Source organism: Hippocampus bargibanti, linkage group LG19 (assembly GCF_051943395.1).
Source record: "Hippocampus bargibanti isolate YZ-2025 linkage group LG19, ASM5194339v1, whole genome shotgun sequence".
Taxonomy (NCBI): domain Eukaryota; kingdom Metazoa; phylum Chordata; class Actinopteri; order Syngnathiformes; family Syngnathidae; genus Hippocampus; species Hippocampus bargibanti.
This window is the reverse complement of record NC_142752.1, coordinates 7,361,582-7,382,500: the sequence shown is the minus strand read 5'-3', so window position 1 is coordinate 7,382,500 and position 20,919 is coordinate 7,361,582. Positions and strand designations below refer to the sequence as shown.

At 46.3% G+C, this 20,919-nt stretch overlaps 1 protein-coding gene across 4 annotated transcripts in view; it reads right to left on the bottom strand.

Moving 5' to 3' along the window:
• LOC148883837 (MAM domain-containing glycosylphosphatidylinositol anchor protein 2) overlaps window positions 1-20,919 on the bottom strand; it is a 121,243-nt gene that overhangs the window by 70,500 nt on the left and 29,824 nt on the right. For 2 of the 4 annotated variants that reach the window (XM_089021476.1, XM_089021478.1), the window contains 5 exons: window positions 16,058-16,197; window positions 10,519-10,693; window positions 2,818-3,014; window positions 1,768-1,906; window positions 1,439-1,708 (listed from right to left, as the gene is read on the bottom strand). In XM_089021476.1, coding sequence (XP_088877602.1) covers window positions 1,439-1,708; window positions 1,768-1,906; window positions 2,818-3,014; window positions 10,519-10,693; window positions 16,058-16,197 — 921 coding nt within the window. The remainder of the gene's footprint in view (window positions 1-1,438; window positions 1,709-1,767; window positions 1,907-2,817; window positions 3,015-10,518; window positions 10,694-16,057; window positions 16,198-20,919) is intronic. The other 2 variants (XM_089021477.1, XM_089021479.1) reach the window with 1 other exon arrangement.

Below are 20,919 nucleotides of genomic sequence, written 5' to 3'. Positions count from 1 at the left end.
TTTGTTTGTCTGTGCTGCCATTTGTCAGCGCCCATATGTATTAGCATGGATACTAAATCTTACGGAAAATGAAGCCAAGACTAAGCGCCTCCCTCTCTCAAAATGCGGCGTGCCGCTGCAGCCCAATGAAATGGAAGACTTCGGAAAGGTTAAATAGCCATTACGATGCACTCGGAAACGGCTATTCCTGTTTTTCGATAGCGCCTCAACGTAAACACAGGTTTGTGTGGCTCAAATTACAAGCGGACAACACGGAAGCATGAATTTTCAATGTATACCTTCTTGATATATATGAGTGTAACAGCAAATGATTTAATGGGGTTGAAATGGAAAGGTGTGTATTGCTCAAATGTCACCCAATCTTTCCAAATATAGCGACCGAATCCGAAGACCGTCTGTGAGTTCTACCGTGTGCAACAGCACATCAATCAGGATAGAATATTTACTACAGCCACTGCCCGCAGTGACGCCCGACATCTTCCGTCTAATACAAATAAGCCGGCAGCCTTCGGATGTCATCAGTGATATGGCGTGCAGCACAATACAGTGGAGGGGTTATCTGTCAAAGGGGGGGGGGGGGGGTTTACGCTATCATACGTGATTGGTGGAAGATTTTATTTTCATGCCAGAGACTTTACAGCTGCATAAATAAAACGCCTTCGGAAGCGGGCTTAGTTTAACACCGAGGCGACCCCGCGAAGTAATCTCGCGGATGAAAGAGGCGTTCTCTGCAGGGAAAATAAATAAATAAAATGCAAGTTCAAGAACATGAACGTCAGCCAATCTGCTCTAGTTGGATTTGGGGAAAGCGGGCGAATGCAAAGAGGGTTTCCCGGAGAGTTGTTGTTTTGGTGGGGATTTTTTAATAATTCATGCTCAGCTAGATGGTTCTTAGGGACTTTCTTAACTCATTCGCTGCCATTCGCATTTTTTTTCGGGATTTGAAAATGTGACGTAGAGCGCCATTCCCAAATTTGTCAAATCCGGGTTTTGGTTTTTCTTGCTGGGGTGCCGATAAAGCGCTGGCCATGGCCTTTGGCAATGTTTTTTTCAGTTCCGCATGGGGGTAGGATTTCCCTTTTTCCATGTGACCGCTATGTTGCAGCTACAGCTGTTGTTAAATCGCTATATAAACCAATATGTATGTATGTATTGCATTGTATTTTGGACAGCCGCCCTCATGTCAACCTCATCTAACTACAGATCCATATATTAGGAATTAACTCTTTTTCTGAAGAAAGAATATTCTGTGGGTCCTGGAATTTGAGTGACAATGAAAAAAGCCTGTGCACTGAAGTGGACAGATTTTTGCACATTGTCTGGAAGTGACTAAGTTAAGATGGACGCACAATCATATTACAAATGTTCTTTTTGGAGAGAGATCCAAAGAAACCAAAATGGCAACCATGGCTTTTTCAGATTTATAATGACCACTCACCTCGGACAACGATGGTGGTGGACTTCTTGGCCGGGTTTCCCACGTTGTTGCTGGCTACGCAACTGTAGACGCCGGCCTCGTCCGAGCTGATGGCCGGCAGTGTGAGCGTGCCGCCCTTCACCATGCTCTTCTGCGGGAGGCTGTCATTGGCACTGAGCCACGTGAGAAGCGGCGGCGGCTCCCCGCCAGTGGTGATGCACACCAGCGACACCGTCTGCCCGGGGTTCACCACAATGGGGTCCTCCACCAACAGTTTGATGGACGGTGAGGCTGCCAAGACCACTAGGTTGGAATCTGATCGGGCTGCGTACTTTTTACGACATCTGTACCTGTCTTGTTGGTGAGCCGGAAAATGACGCTCCGATCAGGAATGCCGCACACGTTCCTGACTGAGGCCACGCAGCTGTAGTTCGCGTAGTCTTGTGGCCGCAGGTTCTTCAGCTTCAAGATCTTCGTTTCTCCCTGCAGCTCGGACCACAAGCACGACAGCAGTATGCAAATGTGTGCCGGGACACCAACGCAGGCGGTTGCAAAGGGGGGGGATTATTTACTTGTGTGGAAACGAAGGAGGACGGGGAATAATCAAATGTGTAGTGGCGTAGGAAGGAGTCACGTAGTCTGAGCCAGACATCGAGATGACTCTTGAGTCCACAATGAGCCCTGCCACTATTTTCCAGCAACGCTAATGGACTCTGCAGGGGTTCCTCTCCCTTTGAAATAGCATGCTGGGCTTGTCAGCCATTATCCCCCCTCCCCACCTTCGCCCCCTACGCGGCCCGGAAGCCTGCGATGCGGACGTGAACCTTTGATCTAGCTGACTTCTTAGCACACACATGCTTTTGAGCCAAGGAAAACAGATTTGGCTTTAATTATTATTCGTGGCAGCAGCAGTCGTCATATTGGATGTGGGTGGGGGATAAGTAGTTCGAGAGTGGAGCCTTGACATACAATAGCCTCAGCGCTCGATTTTTGCCTTGAGATTGGACCAAGAATGTGATGAGAAGAATTCCCCGGGAAGCCAGAAAACAAATAAAAGCCATGTTTTGTTTGATTTAACCCATCCTGAGTGTTGGCTCATTCAGAGGCTCTAAAATGGGATCTCTGAATTTGCGATCTGTCGCCATCGTTTTCCTTGGTGGCATTTCAAACATGTTTACAGGAGAGGAAAAGGCCAATTACAACAACCCCATCACCCCTCGTTCTGCCTGGTCCTCCTCGGCGAGGTTATACCAAGGATTTGGTACTTGGGAACAGAAGACATTTCAGACCGACCAATAGATGGTGCTGATCTCAGTTGCATCAAATGGTATTGGCTCGAAACAACAGCTAAGACCAACATTCATGACTAACTCGTCCGCACCGTGTCGTGTCTGACTTACCTGCGTGAAAAAGGGCTCGTAGATCTCCACACCCTTATCCGAGCCCTGGGTCAGCACTTCGCGGCCGCGGTGCCAGCTGTAGCGAACCGGCGGGTTGGAGACGGCCACGCAACGTAGGAAAACCGTCCGCTCATAGTAGAACTGCTCCTTCGCCTCACCGATGCTCTGGTGAACCGTCACCACTGGCTCATCAAGATCTGGGGAACAAAAACGGAGCGGAGCATCAACAGGGTGTAAAGGGCTTCAGTTACTGTGCGAAGACTTCAGATGCTGACAAATGCACAGATTATACTTGACCTTCAGCGAGGTCGACCGACTGAAGCACCTGTCGCACTGCTCGCGTGAGACTGTCCTTTTCCTTCGGCGGTCTAATTTGACCTGTGAATTTGCCAGCTTCAGCCCTATTATGTATCGGGGTGTGAAATATGACTTCCTCCAGCCTGTCATGTTAATAGCACAAAAGGTGAGATGGAACTGGTATTCCGTTGGTGAATTGCTTGCCGCGACGGTAATTTCAGAGTGCTCGCTGCTCTCGGCCTGGTGAAAGCATTCGTCGCTCTTGTGTGTGAGACCGAGACGGAGTAAGCAGGGGGTCGACACGCAAATTTTCTGGCTTTGGATGATGCCTGGTATGAGGCTTTTAAGTTGAACACCAAAGATGTGCCTTACCCGTTTTCAAAGCAATACTTGCTGTTTTGTTTAAGTCCCGATCGAAATGTGGACGGCATGAGACGGCTCGACTTGACGGCTCCTCGTGCACTAAGGAATCCTGCAGGTTTTTCGCGGGTGACACAGAATGGTCGGCCATTTGAAGGAAAAGGCACTCTGGGCTGATTAAATGGATTGAAAAGGTAATCACCTTAACCAGGCAGCGAGGTCAAGTCCTTTGGCATGCTAATCGCGTCGTTTCAAAGGACCCATCGCGCGGATCTTCTCGCTTCCTTTTTCAACTCTATTTTTCGATGTCAATGGTTAGTAGGCAACACAAGAGAGAAGATGAACATCTGCTTCAGTGGAGGAATGCTAATTCCTATACATTTTATTTAAGACACGTTCTGCCCCTGTAGCCCCTTAATCAAAATCTAGCAGTGGTCAATACTTCATCCAGGATCCATTACGACATCTCGGGTAAGAGCAATTACCTTTGATGGGAAGGTTGGGGCAGTGGAGGAAAAGGGGAGGTGATGGGGGAGGCAAAGGGGAGATCGTGGAGGCAAGGCGCCTTTCTCAGGAGCTTTTAAAGTAAATACAACTGGGCTAGCCTTCTGTAGTCTGTTTGCAACACATACACACACACGCACACGCACACACACACACGACTTCCAGGAAAAAAAGTGTCATGGTCAGTTCCTTGAGGAACTCTACTTGTAAAATTGTATATGACTATTTGTTACATCAGATGGACACTACCCATTGCTTTGACATATGCATAGTTATCAGTTGGCTCTGGAGCGAAGTAACCAGGGCTGAAGATAAAGTGGATGCTTCATAATGAAATATGGAAATGTTTGCAGCGCGGGATTAAAAAGAAAGTTGATAAATTCTAAATGATGTTCCATCCCCATGGAGTGCTGTGGAAAAAAACTGCATGAGTGCAATTACCTCCTGTAGTCACGCCCGGTTGGCAAGAAATCCAGAAGAATAAGTGAAAATGTCGCTTTTAATGATAGTCACGTACCAATGAAGAAAAAAAGCCTTTCATTCCGGAAGAGTAGTTTTTTTTTTTTTGCTTTACCGGCCTTATGAAAACATTTGTCGGACAAATAGGCAGACAGGTTGGGATGAAGGACTTAAGAAAGGTGATTCATATTCACATCAAAACTTCCTTTCATGTACCGCGTACACCAGCACCACGCCGACAGCGGAACTTTTTCTTCTTCTTCTTCTTCTTCTTCTTCTCCCTTTGTCGCCTCTTGGGTGTTCTTCTCACACAATATTTCTCCCCCTTTTTCTCCTTACTTTGATGTCATTCTTTTTTTTCTCTCGTCTGATCCGCTGAGATGAATCAGAATAGAAAACGCAAATCGGACGCTGTCAGTCTTGAGCATCCTATCTATGTATCCTATCTATCCATCCTATCTATGCATCCTATCTATGTCCTATCTATGCATCTATATATTCATCCATCTATCCATCCATATCCATCCATCCATCCATCCATCCATCCATCCATCCATCCATCCATCCATCCATCCATCCATCAATCAATCCATCCATCAATCAATTAAATGTACAATAGATTAAATTTACACGTCATAGTCTTTTTTGGCAGCGAGTGCAACCCTAAATAGAATCCGGGAGTTGTGGCGGTCTCTGCGGCACTTTTCTCATCGCAAACCCTGCCCAGATACTGTCAATAGGGAGAAAAAGCAAGAGTGCCATTCTCTGCTCAATGGTCCACTCGGCTACTCGTTCATAAAATGTGACGCCATTCTCGACTCAACAGACGCTTATGCAAACGGCAATGTACTACTGCCGCGTCACAACCTCAAGAAATCATACGGCAGCGATAATAAATATGCTACAGCCGACAATTTTGTGTGTGCGTTTGAGCGCTCGCACATTCTATTGCAGGACCACCGTGCTGGTCAAGAGGCTAATAAGCACTATTAGTGATCTATAACTTGCACTGCCGCGTTGATGGAACACATGAATCCAAGCGGGTAATTTTCCATCTCGCCAGCGCTGACCTCTACCTCTGCAATCACCCGCTCCTCCCGCTCACCACGACTATGCGCGGATTGATGTGTTTTTGTTAGTCGGTGTGAACGATAGGCTGCCCTCTGATGATGATGCCGCGGCCACCTGCGGAACCAAGATAACTCGGGCAATATGACTTGGTCAGATCCCCAAATATGGCGGATGCACAAAAACAAAGTCGTGTCAACAAGATGACGCAGCAAGGCCCTGGCAAATGTGTATTTGCATGCATCAGTGAATCAATAAAAGCAATGGAAAAAAAACATCAACAAGGCAAACCTGAATAGTCATTAGTACACAGTTGACATCTCAGTCAACATAACGCCTAAACCTTATCAAGGCAGACACCTCATTGACACAAATCCCCGGATCAATCGACTCCATTAATTCCCACTGGCAATTATTTACGGAAACGCATTATTCTGCAACCAAAACAGCGCTTCCCCCGCATCGACAATGGCTGTCACGATCGTCCGATAAATGTGCTTTTATTTCCATTAGCGTGTATAATCAAACAGATTATGTTGACCAACAAAAGGCGGGAGGCCTTTAATGCGCTTTTAATTGGTGCAGACTTAGTGGCTCATAACCACGCGAATGCGTATCGCCGCCTGGCTACCGACGAAGTTACGACGCAGTCTAGCGCAGCGCACGTGACTAGCTTGTAATTATTCATCAAGTAAAGGCCGGGAAGGAAACTGCAGCCAATCTCAACTGTCTATCGGGGGAGTTAGTGGTAAATCACAGGGCACATTGATCCTCACATTCATATCAGTCTTCCGTAAAATCGAACATGCATGTCTGGGGAATATAAACCATACCCCAGCAGACACTCCGGATACTATATGTCAACCGTAGTACCAGAAAGACAATAATTTGACCCTCATCTCTTCCGCCAACACACCTGATGCAATAAATCCAAAGAACAAACGTGCCTTCAATGGATTTGTCTTATTTTTGGTGACCTTTCCCCACTGCAGAAAGGGGAGGGGAATTCAAAATGCCGGTGTTAATCTCATGAGCATATCAGACACAAACAGAGTCAATTAGAAAAGAGGAAGTGAAGTCGAAACAATCCGCTGATAAATCCTCGAGAGACTAATGGGCAGTCGTGAAGCGCCGTTACCTCCATTAAGCAAACATTCCCATAATGCAGGCGGAATGCTCCGATCCATTGTACGATGGCATCCAGAGGAGGCCCGTCTCACTCCTCCGCGCCGTCGCATTTATCACGCCGCCCTCATTTACATCTAAAAGCACTTAAGGGGAGCTTTGCACGCATCTTCTCCAACGTGGAGCAGGAGACTCGGAAGGAGCGGCTTTGGCGGGCCCGCCAAAAGGTTTCATAAATAGGATGAAATCGCGCAGAAAAAAACAAATCTGAAAATAAAATCGAAGACATCTTCATCTTTGAAGGACATCATAAATGAGCAAAAAGAACAGAACTGCTTACTTCCTGCTCATTTTAACAGTGCGGGACTTTTTGATGAGTCCAATTACGGTCAACCTGCCAACAAAAATTCATGATGCTCAGCTAAACCGATTCTGGGGCCTGAATTTGACTATCCTCGCCTCGTTGATGCCAGACAAGCATTAGAAGAAGATGTAGCATTGGGAATATGCTGTATCACGTACCCTGTAACCTGATCACATGATTAAACTGTCTACTGAAGTTACCGCTGTACCCCAAAAGGGTTAAGAACCCCTCGCCCCTTGCAGAGCGCTTAGCATGTGTGCACTGAGCATTGTGATTCCTCATTTGGATTAGTTCTGTTTGACTAAACAAACCGCTTTGCATTGTTTTCCGCTAAGACGTCCGAATTATGCAGCATTGTGCCAAATTTGACAGGCGTCACTTTGCCGGCGTCCGTTAAACATCTCAGTCCTCGCCCTCACTGCCAATAAAACAGATCAAGTGAATGAAACACAACGTAAAATTAAGTGCTCCGTCTTTAACTCATTCACTGCCATTCTCGAATTTATTCTGGAATTGAAAATATGATGTAGAGCGCCATTCCCGAAAATGTTTGGGTTTTGGTTTTTCTTGCTGGGGTGCCGATAATGTGCTGGCCATGGCCTCTGGCAATGTTTTTTTGTTTCCACAAAGAGGCAGCATTTCCCTTTTTTTCATGTTAGCGCTTTGTAGGTATTGCATTGTATTTTGGACAGACACCCTCATTTCAAGCTCATATAACTCCTGACACATATAATTCAGGAATTAACTATTTTTTCTAATGAAAAAAGAAAGTCTAAGGTTTCTTACGCTGCATTGAATGTTTATGTAGTCCTAAAAGTCATTATTCTGTTGGTGCTGGAATTCGAGTCCCATATAATTTATGAATTAACTCTTTTTCATGATGAAAGAAGAGTCTAAGGTTTCTAATGCTGTATTGCATGTTTATGTAGTCCTATAACTCAATATTCTGTGGGTCTTGACATGACAATGACAAAAACCCTGGCACTAGAGTGGACACATTTTTGCACATTGTCTGGCAGTGAATGAGTTAAAAAAAAAAAAAGAAATAAAAAGGCTGGGCGGTGGTTGCATTCTGACCGGATCCCCTTTGGGAACTCGCGTCTGCTGCCGCAAACCTCCTTGAGCTATTGTGGTCAATGAGCTCTCGGAGCCTGAAATGAGCCGGCTGCCCCCGCACAACTCTTAAGCCCTCTTCAATCAGCCAAACATTAGCCGCTGCGGCAAAATGCACGGCGGACAAAATAAAAGGGAAAACAAGGGCGAAACGAGCCCCTGGCAGTAGGGTGGGGTGGTAATAAATAAATAAATAAAAACAGGAGCTCCATAAGATCAGGATCGATCCGTTTTAAGAGTTGGGGCCAGTGTGTTTTATTAACTTTGCTCCGGACGGTCCCCCCAGCGGATCACAAACAACAGAGGTGTCAGCAGGTAGAAAATGCGCTTTGGTGGACTAAACGCGTTAGCGCAGGGTTGGCGGTCGAGCAATCACGAGCTCCTGTGGGCCGCCGGCTCGGGTTATCAGCGTAAACGATGGCTTCCCGTGTCATCGCGCCTCTGCCCGCCATCCATCTTGCCGTCGAAATGTCCTTTGATTCTATTGATGGTGAGTCACGCCTTCATGAAGCTGGCTTTGATCTAATAATAGCTGCATATATGAATAAAATCTGGGGAGCAATAATTCCAAATCCGAAGGCCCTGGATTTGAAGAGTTGGCACGGCAAAACCTCCTCAAGCATCCAAAAAAAGGCCAATCTGGGTGAACGTGGCGTGGAATTTCTTCACAAAAAAAACCTGATGCTCATATATATAATTGCTGCTAAGGTCTGCCGACAAAACATCGGTTTTGCGTGAATTAATTTTTAAATAATGTACATGGGAAGATGCTAACAATAGCGCGTGCTGCATAGGCCAATCAATTACGAGGGACAACGGTGGCATTGTTCGGGGCGAAGTCGCTTGCGTGCAAGATCACATGCAAGGGCGTCGTGTTTTGTAGACGAGAAGAAAAATGGAAGTGCAGCGTTTTTTCAAAAATGAATGCAAATAATTATTAACTCATTCGCTACCATTCTCAAATTTATTCGGGATTGAAAAGCATGACGTGGAGCACCACTTCCGAATTTGTTCGTGTTTTGGTTTATCTTGCTGGGGTGCCGATAAAGCATTGGTCAGACCTCTGGCAATGTTTTTCTCCTTCTACAAGGGGGCAGCATTTGCCTTTTGTCCATGTTAGCGCTTTGTTCCAGCTTCAGCTGTTGTTAAAGCGCGATATAGATCAATATGTATGTATTGTCTGTATTTTGTACAGCTGCTCCAATTTCAAGCTCAGATAACTCCAGACCCATGTAACTTAGGAATTAACTTTTTCCTGATGAAAGAAGATAGTCTAAGGCAGGGGTGTCAAACAATTATTTTTGCCGCGGGCCACATTGTAGTTACGGTTTCCTCTCTGGGCCGTTATGAATTTGGGGAAGACAGAATGTTTCATCCCCTCCAAATATTACATATAGAACACACAACAAATTAATGTATAGTTTTCAAATCTGAAGTCAAGAATAATGACCGTTATTGTGGTTCACATTTGACAATTCTAATTTTTGGTTTGGACTTCACCTAGCATCATGGAAATCCACAAGTTTGATTTGCTTACGCGGGCTGAATAAAATGATGTGACCGGCCAGATTTGGCCCCCGCGCCTCAACTTTGACACCAGTGGTCAATGGTTTCTTATGCTGAATTGAATGTTTATGTAGTCCTCAAATTCAATATTCTATGAATCCTGGAATTCAAGTGACAATGACAAAAACCCTGGCACTGGAGTGGACACCTTTGTGCACGTATGGCAGTGAATGAGTTAAACATTATTTCTGTGGCGATAAGAAATATTTTGAGGGTATGCAAACTCTTTCTTGCTTGCACCTTTCTCTTTTGAACGCCTGAAACATTGCATAATTCAGAATTCATCTTACGACTAAAAACGTATCTACCATTCATCACGTGCGACGTCTGCAAAAATTAACCCCTCAACTGCCGCCACACATTTGGCTTGACAGCGAACATGTACATTCGCTTATACACGTATATTATTTGATTTATTCATGCCTCGCTTTGCATGTCGAGCAAATTCTCTCTCCAACATGCCAACTTCATTCCATTACGGCCTATGTTGCGTTCATCTGTGCGTTCACCCTTGGGAGTGCAATTACAGCTTTCGGGTTTGCATTTTACTCATCCCCGGAGCAACCCCAAACTGTCAGCGAGCCAGAGGGGCCGACGGTGGAGGGTTTCTATTGAGACTTTACAACAACGACAACAAAAAAAACAATAATGTCTCTTAGAGCGGAGCATTCTACAGAACAATCACAGCCCGCCATTTTTTGCGACTTTATCTTAAAATGTTACAACATTATAAAAGACCGCTGCTGGCTCCGCTGTTGAGTGTTTTAGAATGCCACAAACACACTAGTAAAGTTCTTTTTTTAGGGCGCAACTAGCCGACGTCCCAAAAATTTCCGTTTACTCACAGTAGACGTCCACCCGGATGGATTTGATGGCGGGCGATCCGAGGCCGTTCTCCGCTTTGCAGTAGTAGCGCCCGCCCTGTGTCCTCAGGATCTTGCCGATGTGTAGCGTCTCATTGAAGACGCTGGAGTCTTGAAAGCGATCCGAAATGCTGCCCGCCGTCTTGGTCCATCGAATCTGGAAACAGAAAAGGAAAAAAATCTTAGACCAGGGGTGTCCAAAGTCGGTCCTCGAGGGCCGCCGTCCTGCCTGCTTTCCAGCTCTCCCAGGAGCAACGTGTTTTGCATTGGAAGATTGTTAAGCTCGCTGTCTACACACCAACATTTGGTTAGGGCAGGAGACGCCTTATATATGGATAAAGTTTGAAAAACACCATTCATTTGGGGTGCACCTTATACTCCGGTGCACTTTATACACCAGAAAATATGGCTTTCAGGTGTCGACAGTGCTAGCTGATGAGCTAATGGTTTGAATCAGGTATATTGGAGTAGGAAGGGACCCAAAAGAGGCAGGATATGGCAAAAACCACACGGCAGGGCTCCGGCAGCCCTGTTATGTCGAGGCATGGCTGTGTAATGAAAGGTGAAATAGCAATACTCCCTAACACCGCCTTGTAATTGACTCCATCATGGTCCTCCCTTGTCCTCATTAAAGCATGCAGCATGAACAGGTAGTGTGACAAGTGCGACCCGAGGGCTCGGCGAGCACGGTCGGAGGCAGCCGGCGTAAGACTTCAGTCAATGCCTCTTCCCAAGCAGAGCTTTTTCCTCGCTGGATGTGACGCGATAAATTCCACGTAGATAGTATCGAATAGAACAAGGATATCGGTGCATAGGGGGATTCGTTGCCACCGAGGGGGGTATCGCTGTTTCTTTAGTTTTGGATCTTGACGGCACCACATTGAGGTAGACACGGACCGGGATTGTCTCCGACGGGTGGCTACAAACGTTATAATGTTGCCTTGTATCAGATGCTTGCAATGGAGCCCCATGTGAAAGAGTCATGGTTGCAATCCACCCACCACCCAAAAAAAATCTATGGACGAACAAATGAGACAGATAGACGTGAAAAAAAATGCTGAATTCCAAATAATCCAACTTCCACAATCTTTTTTTTGTGCAATAAGAAAACGCTATAGCCACCACACTCGCACACTGTGTGTCCCAGAGCAACATTTAAGAGCATCTGCGACCATTAAAAATAAAAAGGTTCTAAAGAGCGCCCCGAAGAGAGAATACTTCTCGTGGCATGATTCAAAGCCACAAAGAAGAAAAAGCACTGCGCGCAGTTAAGACTTTAAAATAAACAGCAACTCAGCAATGATCGATGCTAACCGGTGGAAACAACGTGAGTTCAGCAAAAGTTCAACCCGACCGGTATAAATTACCGTTTTTAGGAATTTTAAGCATAAGAAAATATCTCAAATCCAGAAGGAAACTGGCTTGCATCAACCTCAGCAAAAAAAATTACGATTGCTTGTTTTCTTAGCTTAACTCTGGTTTTATGCAGTGGCGGACTGTCAAGGCCTGCAAAGCCTTCGCTGCTGGCCTAAAAATATCTGAATCATGGACTGATGTTAATTAGATTTTGTCCATGAATTCTTATTAAATAATTCCAAATTGTCTTTCAGCTTTCTTTCATGACTTTTCCCCTGTTGCGCTACTTCCGGATGTGTGTTTTCGTATTCAAGTATTTAACCAATTTTGCAGGCATAAAATTATGAAACTGTTGTTTTAACCAATCAGATTTTGAGTTGGCAACTCAAGGCCTGCTGGAAGGTGCTAGAAACGTGATCGTTTTCGCAAACTATGATTGGCTAATCACTAGCCAATCATAGTATCACTATCCGCTAGTGATAAGAGCATGAAGGCCAGAGCTAGCACACTGTATCTGAAGCGAGCTGTAAGTATTGTTGTGTTGATTTAATCTACCTCCAGACGTGTTTTAGTATTGAAGGATTTAACCAATCCCATTTCAGCCATCATTTTACCAGGGTCAGAATTCGACCTGGATGCCTTCACAATAACTTCTGCAGGCCCTGTTGCATAAAAATCAATGTCGATGAAACTGTTGTTTTAACCAATCGGATTTCGAATTGGCAACCCAAAACCTGCTGGCTGAAAGGCGCCGCAAATGTCAGAGTTTTCGCAAACTATGATTGGCTAAAAAGCGCACACACGAAACATGACAACACTTCTTTCCAGCCTGCAACAGTTAAGCCAAGAAAGTCACAAAGTGGCTCCAACTTAATTCCGACATCGCAATAAAAGGATCAACATTCGCTCATAAAGAAAGCGCCAGCGAATCCGATCGCCAGCTGGCGCTAGGGCTAATTGAAATGCACCCGACGTCCGCTCTTATGGCGGCGCGGCATGCGGCGGCACGCACCCACAGCCGGTGACTCTCCCATAATTCCTACTGCAACATCTCCCCCCCATGTGACGCTTCCGTAATTGCTCGGCGCGTTTTCCTTTTCGGCGCCCACGGCGGTCCATGATACTCAGCCGCGTGGCCGAGCATCACAATCAACCGATCGGGTATGGCGTTGGGTCAGCGGTACGGCGTGATGTGGGTGTGCGACGGAGGGGAGAATAGGCGAGACGTAAGTGCGGAAAATAAAATAGGAGATGAAAATGATGTCGCGGAAAACAAGGGCGAGATAGACCGGGGTGAGTACTGAAAGGACGCCGCAGACAAAACTGCAATTGATGGTTCTCTTGTCAACCAGAGACGGTGCTTAATAGAAAATATTTAACTCATTCACTGCCAGACGTGCAAAAATGTGTCCACTCCAGTTCCAGGGGTTTTGTCATTTTCACTTGAATTCCAAGACCCACAGAATATTGAGTTTTAGAACTACATAAATATTCAATTGAGCGTTAGAAACCTGAGACTATCTTCTTTCATCAGAAAAAAATAGTTAATTCCAATTCCTAAGTTGCATGGGTCTGGCGTTATATGAGCTTGAAATGAGAGTCGCAGTCCAAAATACAATGCAATACATACATATTGGTTTATATAAAACTTTAACAACAGCTGAAGCTCGAACAAAGAACTAACATGGAAAAAAAAGAAATGCTGCCACCTTGTGGAAGGGAAAAACATTGCCACAGGCCATGGTCAGCGCTTTATCGGCACCTAAACAGGAAAATTGAAAACCTGAACAAATTTGGGAATGGCGTTTTACGTCATAGTTTCAATTCCCGAATACATTTGCGAATGGCAGTGAACGAGTTAAGCACAAAAGAGGAGTGGAAAAAACGAGTGTGAGGGTGGATAACCAGATAAAGTTTTGAAAGAAAAAAAAAATCATTGATGGCGACTCAATATGGCAAACGCGCTGAGTAATGGGGATGAGAAAAGGGGAAAGAAAATGCATTGAATTGCGCTGGTTGCTTAAAAAGAAGCGGTCCACTTGTGGGAAGTGCTGAAAAGAAACATTGCCAAACTAAAACAGACAAGGGTGTCAAATAAATAAATAAATATTTACGGCTAGATGGAAAATTGAACAAAAGCAACATCGCCAACAACAGATTTCGCTTGAACGGGAAACAAATAGTGCAACCGGCTGATGCGCTGAAAAAAAAAACTCTACTTGGGAAAGGTTGCTAATGCAGAATGCTACCTTTTGTGACCTCGCTTTTTTTGTTTTGTTTTGTCTATTTATTTTTTTAACGCTGGTGCTTTTCACCGCAGGTTGAATGGTGAGCGAAGTTTGAGCGTAAAGCATGCCACCGCCTTTTGAGGATGCTGGCGAGGTGCACTGTGAAAATAACAGCGGTTGACTGGCTTTTAAATAGAGGAAAGCATCTGTTGACACCTTCGCCGAAGGCTGAGCGTCTTGGGAAACAGATCACATACGCCGACAAGTCCGTCTCCGAGTGAAATATCCCAAAGGCCAGAGGTCGGCCTATTTGTACTTGCTGACCCGTGGCGGCGTGAGTTGAATGTGGACAGAGGATAATTGAAACAGAAGACGCAAGAGGGGGGGTGGAAAATCGGTGGCAGGCTGTATGAGGCTGGTCGTCAAACATGGCCGTGTGGACATAATGGATGAAAGCCAAGCCAAAAGGAGGCGAGGGATGAAACAAAATTGTGGGATGGCTTCATCATTGCCGACTCTTTCAACGGGAGCGACGGCCAAAGAGCAAAAGTCATCCCAGGGCTGATGTTGTATTATTTTTTTTTGCTTAGCTATCGAAGACTAAAAGCAAAAAAAAAAATCAATACGTTATATGCTCGAGAAATGTACTATCGACCAAAGTGGCGGTGGTGAGGTTATGTAAATGAATGCAAATGAGCTCGCTGCTGTAAAGATTTACAGCAGCGAGCTTCCCGCATGATTTGGGGTGTGCCGGCGAGCAAATTGGAAGCAACGTTGGACGAGTGTTTAAAAGGTTAGTGTGTGTGCACATTCTGCCAGTGTTTGTAAATGTGATGACGGCTGACATTTGTCACTAAATGGACTAAGTTAGCTGGCATTTAGCGGCGAGCGACCTGATTGGCTCGTCGCAGCCCCCCCGATTCTCCCCCTAAAAAAAAAAAAACAAAACAAGCTGCACTTCTACTCTGATTTTAAAAGGGGAAGTCAAGTGAAAATTTGCCGTTACAATATGTTATAAGGAGTGATAACAAAATGATGCATCATGAAGCAATGAGGCTTTGCATCCAAATGGTTCACTTTTTAGCCAATTCATCATGAGCGCCATCATGTGGAAAATATGTCATGACAGAGAGAGTGATTAACTCATTCACTGCCAGACGTGCAAAAATGTGTCCACTCAGGTGCCAGGGTTGTTGTCATTTTCACTCAAATTCCAGGACCCATAGAATATTGAGTTTTAGGATGACATAAACATTCAATGCAGCGCAAGAAACCTTGGACTCTCTCAGAAGAGAAATAGTTCATTCCTAAGTTATATGGGTCTGGAGTTATATGAGCTTGAAATGTGGGTGGCTGTCCAAAGTACAATGCAATACATACATATTGGTTTATATAGCGCTTTAACAACAGCCGAAGCTGGAATAAAGGGCTAACATGGAAAAAAGTGAAAAGATGTTGTCCCTTGTGGATGGGGAAAAACATTATCAGAGGCCATGACCAGCGCTTTATTGGCACCCAAATAAGAAAAAATAAAACCCGAACAAATTCGTGAAAGGTGCTCTACTTCATATTTTCAATTCCCGAATAAATTTGTGAAAGGGAGTGAATGAGTTAAAATGCTACCATGGATTTGATGGGGTCAAAATAAAAGAAAAGAAGAATAAAATAAAATAAAGATGGCAGCATTCTCACTTTTATCTCAGAATTCAGACTTTAAAGTTAGAAGTGAAATCGACCCACGTCTCACTAGCAACTACTATATGCGACCCCTGCTTAACATTTGGATTCATATAATAATCGTGCGATATCATTAGGGAAAAAAATAACACCACTTTTTAGCCATCTTTGCCACTTGCGGTCGATTGCAAATGACATCATCGTCGCTGAGGTAATAACCAATCACATCTCACTTCAATCATCGCTCCCAAGGGGCTCACCTGCGGCCGAGGATGTCCCGTCACCAGGCAGCTCAACTCCAGGGTCTCGCCCTCGCGGATGGTGTAGACACGCTCCGTGTGCCGCTCCTCTTCCACGTTGCACGCGTGCCCCGAGTGGATGATGCGGACCGAAGGGGGAGCTGTGGAGGTGAGCGGCAGACATCTTGTTAACATGAGACCCAAACATCCTTGGGGATTAACTCATTCACTCATTCTAACATTGCATTGAATGTTTATGTCATCCTAAAACTCAATATTATGTGGGTCATGCAATTCAAGTGACAATGACAAAAGCCCTGGCACTGGAGTGTACACATTTTTGTACATGTCTGGCAGTGAATGAGTTCAAGGGTAGTCAGTCAAAACAAAAAAGGGGCTTTGGTAACAAGGCCCCAAGGGCAGCAGCACGGATGCCATTTAAACAGTGAGCCCGTGTCTGTTCCTGCACGCTATACGAGTCCTGGAGCAGACATCGGGGAAACACCCATAATTAATGATCCCCTGAACTGCGCCACAAACACATATGCGTGCATCGTATTCTTGACGCACAAACAAGCTTACAGCGACAAACACGCCTCGCTTAAGCTCACATAATGGCCACGATGATGCGATCGCAGTCGCCAAATTGCGCCGTCGGTTTTGCAGCCTTTCCACGCCAGCACAAATACTAATAAACATGTCAACAGTTACAGCTAAACCAGATCGAATTGTCTGTGTACGCTCTCAGTCGTGCAGGAGTGGTCCATCGAGGAAAAGGTTTCTTCATTCATCATCTGTACTTCTTTGAAAGTGTTGGACGTTTCGCTTCTCATCTGAAGAGCTTTGTCAGTAAACTAAAGTTATGCTGGTAACTCTGGCCTTATATATACCTAATAAACAGAGGTGGAGGTGCCAGACCTCTGCTCTCATAGGTCCCTGCTCTATGGTTGGGGGAGCAATAGACCACTGACTGAAGACAATCAAATTACTATCTCTGATTATCTCTAATGTTCAATTCCTGGCTCTGATTGTCTTATTTGCTCTCGTATCACCTCATTAGCATGAGTAAGACTATGAAGTAACGACCTAAGAAGTCTGTTGTAAGCACGGTCTAAATCAAACCTCCATGAAGCCAATCTGATTACCTCCATTGTTCTATCTCTGGCTCTGGTTTCACCTCATTAGCAAGACTAAGCCTACGTGGTATCGGCCTAAGAAGACTGCTGTATGCACAGTCTAAATTAAACTTTAAACCACCATGGCGATTTAGTGAATGGTTTTGCTGTTTTCGAACATTGCTTCTTTTACTCTCTTTCAAAATATCTATTTTCTTTAGTTAAGATTTGAACCTCGATGTCGTCAAATGAGTGGTTGCTAGATTTTAGGTGCAGATGTCCTGCAGATTGAGGCCCACCAGCATTGTCCCTGCGATGTTGATTAATTCTTTTTTGAGCATTTGTTTAGTTTCCCAAATGTATTGCTCTTTACAATCGTCAATTATACAGTGTGTAGAATAAACGACATTACTTTGTTTTACATTTGGCAGCCCATCTTTTGGATGCACTAATTTTTTCCCAATTGTGTGACGTGGATGGATGCACACCCAAGTAATTACATAACCCTAAACCTGAATCACTCCTAAACATGAATCACCCAATTCCAACCTTCTCGCTTCACCGAATGCCACCTCACTCCTACCTTTGACCAACCAGCCTCGGAAATGCGCCGCACAACAAACACAAGATTTTATTTTTGCCATCAAAGTGCCACCCAATGAAAAGCATTGCTACAAAAGGCCGCGAACATGCGGTTTTTTGATGCGGTGCACGCGGACACATTTACATAATCGTGTCTATTTTGGGTTATGGCGTCACTCCCACTCACTTCCTTGAACACCAAAAACCCTTTAGCTTCACGCACAAGTGCACACAAAAACAACAACAAAAACAAGCTGAGCAGCGGCAGGAGATTCTCGTGAGGTAATTAGCATGAATTAGGATAAAGGCTCCACTGGCTTGTAATATAAAAAAATACAACTCCTGCTATCGCTCATGCTTTCATCAACTGCCGGGCTATCAAACGAGTGTTCATAAATTGTTTGTCATTTTAACTCATTCGCTGTTATTCCTGAATTTGTTCGGCTTTTGTTTTTTCATGCTTGGGTGCCGATAAAGCACGAGTCATACCTCTGGCAATGTGTTTGCCTTCCACGAGGGGGCAGCATTTGCCTTTCGTCCATGTTAGCAATTTGTTCCAGCTTCAGTTGTTGTTAAAGAGCCATATAAACCATTATGTATGTTTTGCATTGTATTTTGGACACCCACCCTCATTTCAAGTTCATATAACTCCAGACCCATATAATTTAGGAATTAACATTTTTTCTGATGAAAGAAGAGAGTCTCAGGTTTCTTACACTGCATTGAATGTTTATGTAGTCCTAAAACTAAATATTATGTGGGTCCTGGAATTCAAGTGACAATGACAAAACAAGTGACAATGACAAAAACCCTTGCACATGTCTGGCAGTGAATGAGTTAATAGCTTTGGTCAGGAGACATTTTACCATGAATTGCATATGACAGTTTGAAATTTCGGTTCAGACGTTGACATGCATGATTTGCTTTTTTTCGGGCCACATAAAATGATACTGTGGACCAGATCCGGCCCCCGGCCTTCATTTTGACACCTTTGAACTCCAGTCTCCAACCAACCATGCTGTTCACCCATCACAAACTGTCGCCTTTTCCAAAATGCAGCTAAACGCGCCCGGGGCGTTTGATGAGGAGGAAGGCGTACGGTAATTGAGTGTGAGGTGTTCTCGGTATCTGACTTGAGCGTGACGCATAAAATGAATAGTTTGTCTCACAGTTGTCACCACGCAAGGGCTTCTACCTAATGGAGAAAGGCCTTGTGCATGCGTTTAAACGTCTTGCCAGCAGCGCGTACGTATTATTACATCAGGCCTTGTCAGGCGCTATTGATCACGCACTGTAATGCACTCGCCTGCACTTCTCTGCCTCGGCGCTGTTATTGTAAATGAGACTCGGTATGGATCCGGGCCGAGCGCTATCGGCGCCGATCATCCATCAGGGCAAGAACGTTCACAAGGCATCTGGGACGGCAAGTGCACAACGGCGATTTTGGCCACTTTTACACAAAAACAAGACATCGGCGTCCGATTGGTGACCGAGCGGGTCACTTTTGAGACCGTCCGTTGGGCACTACTATTTTTAGCACACAAAGAAAACAAAAAACACATTGTTACTGCAAAGCTGGCAAAGTTCTACTGCGACAGCTCCCGTGTGTGACGAACGCTCGAGTGCTAGGAGGCAGACCTCGAGCGACGGACTTTTGGTGTTAGGGAAGGACCCGAAATACACGGCGTGACAGGCTTGGGTGGATAAAGAGTCTTTACTGGAAACAGCATCAAATAATAACAAACAGGGATGAGTGAAGGAAGATAACTGAATGATAGCAGACCTGGCAACACGGACGTGGAAATGGCAATGACCAAGAATACTCCGACAGAAGACGGTAGTGAGCGGCAGACAGATATAGGCAGAAGGCACAATCAGTGAATGACAATCAGCTGTGGGAACCCAGGTGAATGATGATTGGAGGGGCCGTCTCCCAAGAATGTCGGAGGAGGTGACAGGAGGGGCGGGGCGCGCCCCAGATGGCAGCGAGATGTGACAGTGCCCCCCCCTCAAGGGACGCCTCTCGGCGGCCCCCCAGGTTTGGATGGGTGAGCCGCATGGAAGGCCCGGGTGAGGGATGGGTCGAGGATCCAGGCCCGTGGGACCCATTGACGTTCCTCCGGTCCATAGCCCTCCCAGTCGACCAGGTACTGCACTCCTCTGCCCCTGCGCCTGGAGTCCAGTATCTCCCGCACGGTGTAGACTGGTCCGTCGTCCAATATCCGGGGGGGAGGTGGGGGGGCGGGCGTGGGGGCTAAGGGGCTGGTCTCCACTGGCTTGAGGAGGGAAACATGAAACACGGGGTGGATCCGCATGGTGGGTGGTAGCCGGAGCCTCACCGAGACCGGGCTGAGGATGGCCTCGATGGGGAAGGGACCCGTGAAGCGTGGGCCCAGCTTGGCCGAGGACCCTGCCAGCCGAAGGTCCTTCGTAGATAGCCAGACCTCCTGCCCGACCTGGTAGCTGGGTGCTTGCCGTCGATGGCGGTCTGCCACCCGCCGGTTCCGGGATGCGGTGCGTGACAGGGCGTCCCTGGTCTCCTTCCAGACTCTGTGGGCCCGTCTGAGGTGATGGTCGATAGACGGGACCTCCACCTGGCCTTCCTGTGTGGGAAATAAGGGCGGCTGATAGCCACAGGCGGACATGAATGGGGACCGACCTGTGGCTGCGGAGACCAGGGAGTTGTGGGCGTACTCCACCCAGGGTAGGTGCAGGGCCCACGACGCCGGGTTGTGGAGGCACACGCACCGGAGGGCCGCCTCCAGGTCCTGGTTCTTCCTCTCCGTCTGTCCGTTGGTCTGGGGGTGGTACCCAGACGACAGGCTCGCCGATGCCCCTAGGGACCGACAGAAACGCTTCCATACCTTGGACACGAACTGCGGTCCCCGATCCGACACGATGTTAGTCGGAATCCCGTGGAGACGGACGACGTGGTTAACCAGGAGTTGAGCCGTCTCGGTGGCAGACGGCAACCTGGTTAACGGAACGAAGTGGGCCGACTTGGAGAATCGGTCCACTACGGTGAGGACGACCGTCTTGCCACGGGAGGGGGGGAGGCCTGTCACGAAGTCGACGGAGATGTGGGACCAGGGTCTGGACGGAACCGGTAGGGGCTGGAGGAGTCCGGCCGGGGGCTGGTGGGAGGCCTTTCCACGGGCGCAGGTCGGGCAGGCCTTCACGAAGAGG